Source organism: Urocampus carinirostris, chromosome 13 (assembly GCF_059441175.1).
Source record: "Urocampus carinirostris isolate Australia breed hairy pipefish chromosome 13, RoL_Ucar_1.0, whole genome shotgun sequence".
Taxonomy (NCBI): Eukaryota; Metazoa; Chordata; class Actinopteri; order Syngnathiformes; family Syngnathidae; genus Urocampus; species Urocampus carinirostris.
Genome location: NC_142361.1, coordinates 10,958,703 through 10,973,811, shown reverse-complemented (window position 1 = coordinate 10,973,811; position 15,109 = coordinate 10,958,703). Strand labels below are relative to the sequence as shown.

At 38.0% G+C, this 15,109-nt stretch overlaps 1 protein-coding gene across 5 annotated transcripts in view; it reads left to right on the top strand.

Annotated features, from left to right (window-relative positions):
• The first annotated feature begins 5,752 nt into the window (after nt 1-5,752).
• mgmt (O-6-methylguanine-DNA methyltransferase) overlaps nt 5,753-15,109 on the top strand; it is a 60,785-nt gene continuing 51,428 nt past the window's right edge. For 3 of the 5 annotated variants that reach the window (XM_088351271.1, XM_088351274.1, XM_088351273.1), the window contains exons 1-3: nt 5,753-5,803; nt 9,339-9,440; nt 9,874-10,022. In XM_088351271.1, the coding sequence (XP_088207397.1) occupies nt 9,417-9,440; nt 9,874-10,022 (173 nt within the window). In that variant the 5' untranslated portion in view covers nt 5,753-5,803; nt 9,339-9,416. Of the gene's footprint in view, nt 5,804-9,338; nt 9,452-9,873; nt 10,023-15,109 lie in introns of all 5 variants that reach the window. The other 2 variants (XM_088351272.1, XM_088351275.1) reach the window with 2 other exon arrangements.

Genomic DNA, 15,109 nt, shown 5'->3' with positions numbered 1-15,109 from the left:
CGGACGATTTGTTCGAACTGAGAGGCGTTCGAAAACCGAGGTTCCATTGTATACTCTCCAGCGCGCTAAGAACATTGACATTTTAAATTGTTTGATATCTCGTGCATTCATTCAATATGGTTCGTGTAAAGTGTAAAGCAGAGGCGAGCCGTTTCATTTGAAATGAAAGTGGAATATGGAAGCTTGATGCTGTTGAGAAAACGGTTGGATCACTTTTTTCGGCCACTTTGTACCATAGAGGAGGAACGCTTGAAGCTCATCTTCCAAAAGTAAGTTAAACTTAACTTTATTCTTAATCTTTATAGAGCATACTATTCTATCAAATATTTGTTTTTTAATACAAAACAATATAGGTTACTTATACAAACCTTAAACATACTTATATAAACCTTAAACATACATTCCATACAAAATATAGCACTGAAGCAACTTACGCACGAGTTCAACTTACGAACGATCGTCCGGAAAGTTCGTAAGTAGGGCAGCATCTTTACATCTGCAAAGAAGACACTAAAAGTGTCACTCTTTTTGCCAAACATGAATCTTAACACATACTTGCTTACAAGTGCAAGTTCTAGCACACAAAGACTTTTATTCCAATTTTGTTATTTATTTGTTTTGGAACTAGTACTCATGTTTGGTCCTTCTTGGCTATTGTTTGTTTGATTCAGATTTTTAGCCTTATTCTTGAAAATAATATTTCTGGGTCAAAACTATAAATGTTATTTTAGTTGACAAAAATAGAATGAAAAATAGTAAAATAAAAACATTTTTAGTAGATGTGTTGTAATACTCCTAAGTAATAGTCAGGTGATCAAACAACATTTTAGTTATTTATAAAATCCCTTTAAAGGTTCATTCAAACATTTTTCACAATTTAAATTGAGGAGTATACTGACAGAGAAAAGGCCCCGATACCCACAACAAAAATAGAAAAAAAAAACAATATTTCTTGGATAAAGAAGCCTAAACCCATAAGATGGAACAAAATTGGAAGATGTAATGTTATGTTTAGTGCATTTTACAGCAGATTTAGGACAAGGGTCGCCACCGTCCCACAAATATGAGTCTTGCTACCTGAAAACGAACACAAAAAGGTTAAACTGAAAACAAACAGCAGTAAAAAACATGTGTGCTGTTTAGAGCAGCACACCAGATTTATGAGTTTGTCGTGCATACACGCATCTGCGCGGGTATTTCTTATTCAAAGGCATTACGCTCAGGACCCCCAAAGACCTCAGTGAGGAGCCACGGGAGCCAGAAAACTGGATAAATGTCTTTGCAATAAGTGGAAATGTAACATGTGTACAATGAATACGGATACATGTATAATTGTATTTCTTCAGTGAAAGCATCAAGCAAATCAAATATCTAAATCATTACTATGACTTGTCTGCGGTGTGCAGGGACCCCCAGGAAGACGCCAAATCCCAACTTGAGACCCATTATCCATATTCGATAAGCCTTGTGTTTGTCTCTGACAGGGGAGGGGCTTCAGTGGAGATATCAGCCAATTGCTGTGGAAGATCCGATTTACGCATTCTGCCATTGGTGGTCTCACTGATGCACTTGAAGAAGCAGGAAGTTATAAGAAAAGAAACCAAAAGTCAATCAGAAGAAAGCTCTAATCATTTGTCGGGGTTTGTTTTTCTCTATGTACACACATAGCCGATCATCCGATTTAATTGAGTCATTTGTGTTGTATGAACCATGTAATAACAATAAAAGGATTTTATTCTGTTCTACTGCGTGTTTATTTCCTTTTTATTTCCGGATATTGGTTCATAAAACCATGAATGGATTATTTTAATAACATTTCTCAATAAATGCAGGAGAAAATTAGCATTTTTTTATTTGCTGTTTTCTTTCTCTTGTAGGTCAAAAAATAAAAAACAAAACAATACTGAACTTAATAAAAAGGAAAAATACAATAATCCTCAGATAAAAGTGCATTTTCTTGAATATTCGTAGGTCAACAGAAGTGTATTAATTTTACATAACATGGTAAAAGCTGACATGATTGTCCGCCATCTTGCTGCAACGGATACCGCCATAGACCAAATACCTATTTAAGACTAGGCAAAAAATGAGAAGGAAAAAAATGTGCGACAAGAGAACCATAAACGTCTCAGAATAGACACGGCTAGGACTTCCAAAGTTTCCTTCCAGACAGGAAGTGATATTCTGTGCAGCATGTTGACCAACATGGCAGCTAATAAGAAAAGTTACCGATGTTTCAGCATATAAACATGACTAATTTGGGACTATTTGGAACTTTTGAGATTGCTGTACGAACTCTGGCAGGCATCTGCCCGAAAATTCGATATCGGGGTAAATTCCCCCCCCCTGGCCTAGCTCCTACGACCTTGCCCATTGTTAATAATAATCATATAGTTTATTCAATTATATACAATAATTATGCTCTGGAGCTCCTAGGTCCTTATTGATTGTAAATATGAATTATTGTGTTAATTTGATTATAAAGAATGATTATACCACCTTCAATGAATTGCAGAGAAGTACCCGCCTAATTATACGATCTTGAGCACTTCAAATGCCATGCTCATGATTCACAGACAGAAATGTGTAAATTTTGATTGCTAGCTGTGAGATTGTATGACTAAAGATTCTTATGAAATTAGTAGTATCTAGATTTTTGGGTAATTTACAAATGCCACGTAGCTGTGATTATGTAATTTTATTATTTTGATTCTTTTATATTAAAAAAAAGAATAGAAAACAGCGTTTGCTTGTCAATTGCAAGTCTCTAGTCACACTGTCGTTCTATAATTTCAAGTACGATATAAACGTTCATGTTTGCAATACCCTTCAACACTCGTAATGAATGTCGCCCAAAAAGAATTGCCATAAAGTGAATAAGGATGGAGAAGGATGTCCGCAAAATGATAGGCTTGCGTAACGTTATAAATTTGAAAATGAAATTCTTTTAACAATTCAAAAGGATTCACATATTGGAATTGCCCATGATCATCAATAAACATGTGTTAACTGGATTTAAATTGGTTAAATGCAGCTCTCCTATGATAAAATACTGTTAAAATATGAGTACGATTCCAAAATAAAAAGTTAATTTTCTCAAAATAAAATTTATGGGGCTGTCAATTTTAACAAAATGAAATTGTCAAATTTACTCTGTACAAAACTAAACAAAAACTAAATAAATAGGGATGCACTCACATGGAGATGCATTTTAATATTAACACAAAACCGACATGCACTGCACAACACAATGTTAGGGCAACAAGCAGGAGCTTGATGCTGAAGGCATCTGGCTCAAGCTCCCATGTCTTGCACAGTTTAGGACACTTAGCAATGGATGGTCCTGCTGCCTGTGGGCAGACCCCCTCTAGCAGCATTTCCAGATACTTTGTATGATGGAAAACACTCCAGAAAACAGTCAGTTGTCACCATAAGCTTCAATGCGAATTAATATCATTGTAATAAATACCCTAAAAAAATATTTGACAGCAATGATGATAATGACGACGGTGAAAATAGTGATGTGATGATAATGAGGATGATGAAGTGAATGTGCAGGCACAGAACATATGTAAATATATATATTCATGAAGTTTCTTACATGTAAATACATATGAGATCTCGCTGTAAGATTAGGATTAAGTATGCATATGCTTCTTCCTTTACCTTTCCGGACATGTTAACATAGTTTTTTTTTGTTCATTTTTTTTTTATTATGTACGGAATAAGGTTTAATTCATTCATCCAACCATTCATTCATACATATATTTTGTCTTGTCAATAAATGATTTAATTCATTGTCGCACATATTCAACAAAAGAATTAATGTCATGATGAGATATTATCTAATGCCTTTTCCTATGTCCTACACAACCCTAGTGGACTAGTGGTTAGGTTTTGATGCTCTCATCGCTACAATCAGCGTTCTATTCCCGTTGCATGCCTCGTGTGTAACGCACACCAAAACACAATTCCGCTATATAAACGGTATTTGCCAAAACAAATAAATAATAAACAAAGTTTATTTTTAAAATGAGGCAACTTTTTTTTTCATTTCTTTGTGGCCCACAGCGGGCTGACCATCGTGTTAGATAGCATGAGGCTCACCTAGAAAGAGGTGACATGATTGTCAGCCATCTATTTCCTAAGGGTACCAAAAAAAAAAAAAAAAAAAAAAAAAAAAACCTTGTAAATTGCCGGGCAAAAAAAATGGTGCCATGTTGGTCTCTAAGTTTTCGTAGTTTTTAATCTCCGTTGTGCTCTATAGCACTCGTTTTCGGTTGTACTACACCACTGGTGACAAATATGCGGCCAGCGGACCGGACCAGGCCAACCAAGGGTTTTAATCCGACCCACGCGATAATGCTGAGAGAAGCACAAGAGAAAAACGAGCTGCAGTTTAACTATGTCCACTTGATGTCGCCAAAACCAGGACGCACTCGCAAAGAAATTGGAGCTGTATTTCTTTGTCTCTTTCTTTGTCTCTTTCTTTATTTCTCTCTCTTTCTTTCTTTTCTTTATCTAGATTTTCTCTCGCTCCAACTTTCCTCTTGTCTACATATTCATGTTTTTCTCTGTCTTGCGTTCTCTCTCTCTCTCTCTCTCTATGTCTCACTCTCTCTCTCTCTTTTATTTTTTTTCTCTCTGATCTCTCCCTCGCTCTCTGTAGCTCTCTCTTTATCTATTTCTTTTTCTCACTCCCTTCTTTTTTCTGCACCCCTCTCTCACTCTCATTATCTCTTTCTTATATATATTTCTTGCTCTTTCTCTGTCTCTTTCTTTCTTTCACTTTTTCACTTTTTGTCATTTTTTTAATTATTGTTTTTCTTACTCTCTCTCACACTCTTTTTATTTCTAGATCTTTTTTTTCTGTCTGTTTTCCTGTTTCCCCACCATTTAATCTTTCTCTCATTCTTTCTTTTTCTCACTTTCTTACTCTCTTTCACACACTTTCGGCACCTTGCATGGCTGCTATTGATGTGTAAGTGTGTGTGTGAATGGATAAGTGTGAAGCACATTGTAAAGCGCTTTGGGAGGTCTTCATTGACTTGAAAAGCGCTATATAAATGCGTTTCTCTTTTTCTCACTCTCACTTATGTTCTCTATCTTTCCTTCTTTGTCTTTTTCTCTCTCTCTCTTGGTTCCTCTCATTATTTTTCTCTCTTTCTCTCTTAATCCCTCTCTCTTTTTCACTTTCCTAATCTCTTTCTTTCTTTCTCTTTCTTTCCCCCATATATCTGTCTTTATTTTCTCTCTTTTTCTCTTCCTCTCTCTTTTTCTCACCCTCACTTCTCTCTCTCCATCTCACTCTATCTCCCTTGTTTTTTTCGCTCTCTTTATCTCTATCACTTTCATTCTCTCTCTTTCTCTATTTTTCTTTCGCTCTCGCTCTCGCTCTCTCGTTCTCCCTCTGGCTCTCTTTCTCTCTGTTTTATCTCACGTTCTTCTGCTCCCTCTTTAAGTTTCTTTCTGTCTTTCTCTTGAATATACTAGTCTGACCTCCGTAAGATTTTTCTCGAGCATGTTGGCCCCAGGTGAAATGAGTTTGACACCCCTGAACTACACAAATTCAGGGGTCAAAAATTACACACTGTTCCTTTTGTTCAAGTGTTTCAATAATACATTTTTATTGCACCAGTTGGGAAAAACTGAAGCATCGTATGACGCCGTCCAATCACTGGTCGGAGCCAATTTTTACCTCCCGTGATTGGTCTACTGTGCCATGCGTACTAGAAAACAGGAAGTGTAGGAAAAAAAACAGAGGAACACGTCAAATAGATGCTGCACTGACGCACCTCTCATTGTAAGGCTTGATGTTTACTGTTTTCAACCAAAATTGAATATATTATACTGTTTTTTGGTAGCGGGGTGCTTCTCGCAATGTGTTACGAAGCGCTTTGACAATTTGTCTCTCAGTAAATAAGTTTGGCTTTTTCGTGTCAAAGTCTTCAAATCGGACACGCGTTGCATCGCTTCTTCCTACCATTTTATCCTAACGAGTAGCACTGTCATGGACGCTTACTATTGACTTCAAAACAACACGTATTTCCCTTTTGTTTTCCGTGAAGAGATGGGTGAACAAACCACGCAGGTCGCCTCCTCCTTCCCCGTCGTCGTCTGTTGCGCTCGGCGAGCCGACGTGATAGCTTTATTTTTTTTAATCAGAGCAGACTATTAGCCGGGACATAATTGCCAAAGTCCATTATTTTTTTCCCCCGTCTTCTTTTCTGCGGGGTCTATTAGCGGTTTGCTAAATGGCAGGCATGCAGTCTGCAATGTGTGTATCCAAAGTGCACGCAGTACTGCAAATGTTTGGCTCAAAAACGTGCTCGCCTTTATTGTCAGTACGGGCAAACCCCTTGTGAGGGCTGTGAGAAGAAGAGTAGAAACAAAGTTGAAATAAACACACACTCACACAGAGAGTTGTGATCACATACCATGACAGACGTGTGTGCTCGTGTCAGTGCAAGTCTCAATGTAATAACAAGACATTGCCTTTTCCAGTTAAGTCAACGATTATGTACACAAATGACATGGATATGCCACATAATCCCATGGACACCATTAATTATTGCAGAGCTTAACATTCAGGAAAAAAATGTAATTAATCTAGCAGCGTTAACATGCTCTGTCTAAATCTAGTATCATCATTGCACTTTCGACCACACCAATAAGAGTCCTTTTAAATAATTTAAGTGCAAGAGCATGTTTGTTCAACTGATGGTCCAGTGTTTCAAAATTAGTTAGTTTCATTTTCAGGGAATAATTTTCCCCCAAAACCAATATTATTGTAGTGCAAGTCAATTCCCGAATTACCAGTTTTTTTTCTAAGACCTTGTCAGCATGAAGTTTCTCCAATGTTCACATTTCACACACTTTTACAATTGTGGCAACCTGCAAAAATATGTAATAAATGAAATACTTGTTGCTGGATGTTACGTGCATCATAGCAAATGCATATGCACGACAACCTTCTGACATTAAAAGTGGTAGATGTTATTGTACACTCAATTTCTCTGCATTAAAACAAAAACAATGCCAGTCAATACGTAGAGGTAGTGTTGGTAGTGTTACGTAAAAACACAACTTTAAACTAATAACCGTTTTCTCAATTTGTCCATCCATCCATTATCTACGCTGCTTATCCTCAGTAGGGTCGCGGGGGTGCTGGAGCCTATCCCAGCTATCCTCGGGCAGTGGGCAGGGGACACCCTGAACTGGTTGCCAGCCAGTCGCAGGGCACACAGAGACATACAATCACTCACTCATTCACAGTTAGGGACAATTTGGCCCGGCCAATTAACCTGACATGCATGTTTTTGGAATGTGGGAGGAAACCGGAGTGCCCGGAGGAAACCCACACAAGCATGGGGAGAACATGCAAACTCCACACAGGAGGTTCAATCTCATGACCTCAGAACTGTGCCGCACACGCGCTAACCACTGTGCTGCCGTGCTGCCTTCTCAGTCTGTCATTTTTATTTATTTATTTATATGTGTTTTCATTCTTCTTATTGTTATTTTTTTTCTACCTGTTGTACATGGCCCCCGCTACCCTAGGTAACTGGTACAAGAAAAATAATTACATGTTTTAACCCATTGTTTTCCGATATTATTCTGTCATTTGTGAGACACAAATTCCACTAGTTTAACATTCATGCCACACAAAAATTATAAACTTGATAACAATAAAAATGTACGTGCTTCCTGTTTTTACAAACTTCCCAAGTAAAGGTTATTGGATAGAAAAGGTCTCCTTGTTTAAAACTCTTTGAAATCAATGTGACCTTTATTTGTCATTACCCCCATCCTTCAAAAAAAAAAAACCATCACATATAACGTAGTCAATCATCTCCTGCTTCCACCTCAAAGTAAAAATAAAAAAGCAACTGCTGTCTGGTTATTGCCAGTATCCATCTCAGTCGTCAGAAAAGCTGCACGTTTTTGCTGTTGTTAAGGGCTGGAAAGCAGAATCCCATTGGAGTTGCACCCCAAGGAACAAATTTAATGCTAGAAAAACATCCCGGCCATCAACCAAAAATGACGGATTGAAAATAATGTCGAGCTATCTTGGGAATCCCCCACCAGACAAGGGAACAGACTGCATTGTTTTTCTCATTTATGTGATATATAGAACAGAAAGAGGGGGAAAAATGGGCGATTTATTGGTTAGATAGGCGTATTCCTTTCCATGCACCAAAGAAATATTGGATTGCAATGTTGGGATCAAGCCACATCATGACATTGTTTGGAGGCGAGGTGTTGAAACATGTGAGCCATCATCCGTCGGGCGCCCCGCTGCACTTCTTGCCGATAGATCACTCAATGCAAATGCGTGTGGGAAATTGAGGCAAGTGGCCCTGCGCACATGTCAATGACGTGTGGTGTAAACTGACTCGGGGGTAACGGAATACATGTAACGGCATAATTAGAATACCCCCCAAAATTGTATTCCGTGCAGTAAAAAAAGGCGTAATCAAATTACAAATACATTAAGTTAAAATAAAGATGACTTTTTAGGATTAAGATTTGTTCAAATGGGCATTTACATGTACATAATGTGGTGATAGATGAATTGTGTCTATTGTCTTTCATATCAATGAGACAGAGACATTACGCAAGATGTGCGCGAGGTGTTTCTGTTGCCCAGACTATACAGACGGCCAATTTATCTAGCACCGCAAGGTTCTCACTGTTGGCAGGTAAACTCACTTTTCTTTTTGTTTGTATTTTATTTATCCTTCAATGTAGCACTTATTTTGTTGAATTAGCTTGAGCCTGCAGTTCCGTGTGAGTGCAGTATTGGGCACTGGGCAGCTCAGTTGCATGCTAGTGATTTGTTCAGGGGCATTTAGTAAATTGTATTGTCTTCTCAAATATTTTACAGTTTACTGATGTTCAAAGACTACTATTAGATTATTGTCTTGTTATGTTGTGAGAATGTTTTACTTTACTCTTATTAAATCTGAATATTGTCAAGAAGGTTGGCATCCCCACTTTAAACGAGTAAAACTTCTCAGAGCTTGTTGGAAATTTAGAAAGTGTATACTAGGTGTTTAAAACAATATTGGCTTCTTAATGTCCTCTTAATGTAAACATATATCCTTGTCTGCCATGTAATAGGTATTGTCTTTAACTTCAAAATATTGTACTTCCTGACGCCATCCTCTGGCTTTAATCATCATGGCAGCCTCTGTCAAGCTACTTGCGTATGCAAGTTTGTGAAATTCACAAGATGCGCTTAAATAAACTTTCATTTTCATCTTTTTGCGGTTTTGGGTTGGTATTTGGACTGTATTTGTAACAGTCCTTTTCTTACTTCCATCATTTCATCCTAGAATAAAAGAAAACCACGAGCACGCGCGTGAAATCACTCTTTTCCCATCATCCCACCTGCCTTCAGCGTAGGGTGCTCCATGGCTGGAACACCGAAGGTAAAAGTAAGATAAAAGTAGGACACTTCAAACTACATACCCCACATTTAATGTCCTCTTGTTGTAAACTAAAACAGAGCATATCTTGTCTGCTATGTTAAAGATACAATTTTATTTTTGCTTACTAAACAGTTGTACGTGGTTAAAATTTGAGCACTTTTTTGTAAGACTACAAGCAATACTTTTTCAAGGTTACAGTTTTCATTTATCTTAAACAAAATTTTAGTAATATTTTTTATATTTATTTTGTCTTTTGTTAGCATATTTGGTAGTGGAGTAATTCTAAAGTATTCGAAACTAATGGATTCAAATTACTGCAAGATTGAAGTATTTGGATTACGTTACTGTTTTCATTTCTCAACAGGTAACTAGTAACTGTATCGGATTACATTTTCAAAGTATCCCCACCAAGCCTGGGTGTAAATTGCGCTTCTTATAGCTGGGCGCCCATATGAAGACGTTGAAGGAGAGCCCGTGCATCCCCCAGACAGCCACATTGCTCACTCCCCTGGGGACCATCCAAGTCGACGCCTGCGATAAAGGCGTGCACAGCGTCCGGATTCTAATGGATGTCGCACCTGCTGAAAGGTACTGTACAATAGCCGGCCTGCTGACGCCATAAACAAAGGTGTGAAATTTACAAGCAGACAGTATCCACTCGAGTGATGGAGTGGCGCCATCGCTCACGCCAGCTTTTTGTAGATCCCACAAGAAATATCCTGCTGGAAAGTTGGGCAAATATGAGGAGGCATTAGAAATATGAGGGCCACTAGGATACGGCCGGCCTTGAAATTGGATTTCCGGCATCGCGCGCTTGTGATTTCTTTCTTTCTTCTTTTTTTTCCCCCACTCCGTATTTGAAAATTCACCCAAGTAACCGGTTTATTACTCACGCGGGAGTCGATTAGAGTGCCGTGTCTGCTGGGGTCGCAAAAGGCCACGTTGAAGAGTGTGCGCACCGTACGTGCATGCAGGCGGGCGATCGTCCTGTTTATTTATGTTTCCCAGCAAGTTGAGCGCGGGCACTTTCGAAGTGCGGAACCTCGGAGGCGGCAAATGTAATTGCATTTCACGCCCCGGCCATCCCTCAAAATTGTCAGAATGTCGACAGTCTTACTGGAGCGATTGAGACTGATTAAACTCGGCGCTAATACGTAGTTGGTCCTTATTTCTGCAGGTCCACATCCCGACGTCTCAGATTAGTTGTGATTGGATCGGAATTAAATATCCATGTATCACAGATTCGCATTTGATAACCTTGAATGGTTTGGGAAATTAAACCATTTCCAAACGCACCCAGATAGGAAGTTCTATGTTTAAATTCTAATTTATGGAAAACCATTAATGACCTTGTATCTTCTACCTCAACATGTGTTTCCTAGCTGTGTGCGTCGGCCTCAATTTTATCAAGCAGTAAAAACATTCCACTTGTTGTTAATGAGTTGAAGTGAGGAGATTAATAATATGGAATTTTGATGATGGGAGATGTCCTATAACCATGCCCGGGCACCTTCTCCCGTCTCTTTGCAAGCAGGCTTTAATTTGCGCGTTCAGGTTCAGTAGGAATATGCAAATGAATTTAATGATTCGCACCACTAGATCATCTCTCGGTTTAATATCGTTTGTGGTGTCGGTCATAAGTGAAGCCCGATTCGCGCTCTCAAAGGTGCAAGGCTGAAATTATGAACGAAAATGTTTTGCTTTAGGTGTGAGGCGAAATGGGGGCCAGAAGACCATATTGTAAAATGGCAACAAAGATAGTTGAAAACATTTTTTTACAATTATATGTTGATGTCAAACCGACGTATTCTGTCTAATAATATGGTGTAATGAGAGCCTTTTTGAGAACTTACTTCACTGTTTTTGTAAACCAAAGGAAACAGGGTTTCCCCCTGAGAACTTGATAAGCCTGGTGATTTAGTCGCACGGCCAGCCAAAATAACGGCCTCCACCAAACAATAACGTGGACTTTTCAGTTTAATTTATGCATCCAAAAACATATATATACTTTAAGACTTGAATGATAAAGTGATAAAATAAAGGCTTAACTATGTAGATCCACAAAAAGCCTTCTTGTAGCCTTAATAGTGGGGTCGAGCCATTTCCATTGATTTATTTATGACATACTAAACAAGGCTGTTGTCAGCTCAGGATGTGTTGTGTTGTGGGCTTAGTGAGTCAGGCTGATAAATGATGTGAGAGTTTGTGTTTTGGATACCGGAAAATACATCTATGCATAGTCGGGAAGATGGGGGAGAACCTTGCGTTTTCACTATTTGTTCTTCCTGCTGCCAAATTTGCCCGAGCAGCAGCAGCAAAAGCGGCGCTGGCGTTGATGGTTATTGATAACCGCCATTATAGCCACATAAACGCCCTTGAAGTATTGCTTACTCACCATGACCGTCAGCTCTTTCTAATAGAAACGTCTCAAGCCCCTTTTGCTCCCTAACTGATCTTCACAAGGCTTGCCGAAATCAACCTTTCTCTCTGCCAGTCTTAACGACAGCCCTGAAGGCACCATCACATGAACAAATTCATTACATCTCCAACAACCCCAGTTGGGGCCCTGACTTAGCTTCTTGTTACGTGTTGGCGATACTAGGAATTTTGGTCTCGATCCGATCCAAGTAAATACAGGGTAATATTGATCGATACCGATTAGATACCGATATTTTTTTGCTCTAAAATCACATGATCATTTAAGACATGAACCCCTCTCCTATTAATTTAGTTTATGATAATGAAAAATATAGCAAAGATATTTTAGGCGCTAAAATATTTTGTTTTGGTAATTACAGAGACAATTTGTATTATTTGACCACTAGATGTTGCGGTGCTGTGTAGTGCAGGGATTTCCTTTTTCCATCTGAAAGCTACTTATTCTTTTTACTAATTAGCGCAAAGGGCATCCAGTTTGATATGCATTTTAAAATTATAATGACATTATGATAGTGTTACCTTGTTATTATGGGTTAAAAATTGGAAGTGGGGTTAAATGGACTCAGTTAAAAAAATATATATTTGACTAGAAAATTACAATGACCCAGCACTTGTGATCCTATTTGAGAACAAATCCGCAGGCACCTCAGCTGTCCTCAAGGGCATTTGGTTCCCACAGGCACAACGTTTGAGACCCTGGCGTAGTGCAACTGAAAACGAGTTCTAAAAAGACACAAGACTACCAACTAAAGTCAATCAATGTGACCAAAACAGTATTTTACTTCCCTTTCTCGTTTTCCCAGGCTTTTTGAGTTTTTTGGGTACCCTTACAAAAGTGTAAAGAAATTGGAGAGCTCCTTTCTTTTCTTTCAGTGTAAGAAAGCAATGTCGAAAGTGACTGGCTGGCTGCATGCTAACATTGGGTATCTTCGGGTTGATTGAGGTCTCAAAATGAATAAAATACGATCGTCCCGAACGTGGTGGTTTCCTAGCCTCGTAGTTTCTGGTCATCTGTTTAATGTGGATGTGGCGTTGGTAAGATACTACAAGCTCGGTAGGGGTAGTTTGTGAAAGTTGTTATGTAGCTTAGCCGTAGCAATAGGCCGGACCTGCAACCATGCTTTTGCCTTCCCTCCCGACACTGCCTCTGTTGCTTCCTGGACCGAATAACAATCCACAGAGCATTACCATTTCTTTGCTCTCTTCTGACTTTTCTTAGAGTCTGATTCAATGTAACGAGCCGCTAAAAGCTAGCTGTAGCCGTACATTTGCAGTTGATTTCGGGTGGGTGGACACCTTAACTCGTGCATCCGCTCATCCCTGCTGGTAGAATGACAGCATACAGCCTACACAGACAATCACGCCCGCCCAACACACAAAGCCCTCCCTAACCTTCCCCATGGATACAATTTGCTGTGCTCTGTCTGCTCAGAACACAATGCAAGATACCGTGATATCAATGACAAGACGCAGAAGCAGTGAACCAGCGATAATCGAAGCCTAAATTAGCAATGGATTACTGTACTGGATTTATATCGATAATGCCAACATTTGGATTAATCCGCTCAGCCTTATTTCCAATTGCTAACCAGATGCAAACACGTGACCCCCTGTTACTCTTTTTCACATGTTTTTTAAGAATGATCGCGATGCCAAAAAAAGAAAAATCATATTTTGTTTGCAGCATATTACTACCGGATGAAATATAACACTGCTTTCGCACACAAGTAACACTGAGGAAATCATACTTCTTTATTTTTTTCTTTCTTTTTTTTATTAGGGTGAAAAATGGAGCAGGGAAAAAAATGTCGGACTCCTGCCCCGAGACATTTTGTGAGCATATTATTTTACAATGCTTTGATCAATTTGTCTGTCAAGCGGGCTGTGATGTGAGGAAAGGAGGGGGCAGACGGCGCTGGTGGCAGACGAAAAGCAATTTAGCTTGTGAGGTCCTCAATAGAAAAGTACTACAGGAGCCTGTGTATGACATGTTGCATTAGAACCTGAGTAGCTTTTATTGCCTGATAATGTCGCCAGGCAATGCCGATATCAATCACCCTTAAACACCTTCTGTGATGTTTTTTTCAGAGCAGCAGAGAGGAAGAAAAATATAATGTATGACACTTTTGTCAAAAAATAATTGATTTAATTCAAGTTTATTTAACTAATTAAAATGGTATGGCTCTGACAGAGGTGGGCAAAATCTTTGCCATATATATATATATATATATATATATATATATATATATATATATATACACATATGCAGACATCTAAATGTTGTATTATTCTTTTAGTTTTAAAAAAAAAACATTAGTATTATCAAATTATTTTTTAAATTAAAGCAAAACCAAATTCAGGCCTTTGTTTTATGCTCTGACTTTTATCTATAGTTTTGTAGTATTATTGTAGTAGTAATTTTGTAGTATTTCTGTTACAAGGCTTGTAATTTTTCCGTAGTATAGTACGATTTGTGCGGTTTTTCTGTAGTATTTTTCTTTTTTTACTGTCGTGATATATTTGTATTATACTATAGTATGATTTTTGTAGTTTTACTTCTAGTACTACTATAGTAGACTTTTTGTAGTAGATTTTTTGTTATATTTTTGTCTTAAGATTTTTGTAGGATTTTTATAGTATTACTGGAGTAATAGTTCTGTATTGTTCGGGTAATAGGGTTTTTGTGATATATTTCTGTAGTGAGATTTTTGTAGTTTTGCGGTTAATATATGTTTGTAGTGTTACTGTAGAAGGATTTTTTTCGATTTCTCTAGTATCATTTTTGTTGTATTACTGTATTGGATTTTGGTAGTTTTTCTGTAGTAGGACATTTTAAATATATGTGTGGTTGGATATTTGTAGTATTCATTTAGTATTTTTGTAGTCTTTTGTAGTTTTGCGTTTGCGGCACAGTTCTGAGGTCATGGGTTCAAGTCCAGCTACCAGCCTTCCTGTACAGAGTTTGCATGTTTTTTTTTTCGTTTGACTGTAGTCATATTTTTGTACAATTTCTTTTGAATAGGATTTGTGTTGTATTTCTCTAGTAAAATTTTGTAGTATTCCTGTAATGAAAATTTTGTAGTATTTGTATAGTAGGAGTTTTTTAGTATTTCCGTAGTAGTAAATTTGTAGTATTTCTGTAGGATTTCTTTAATTTAATACTGTAGTATTACTGAATGTTTTTGTAGCATTACTATAACAAGATAATTGTAATTTTTCTGATGTAGGATTTTCGT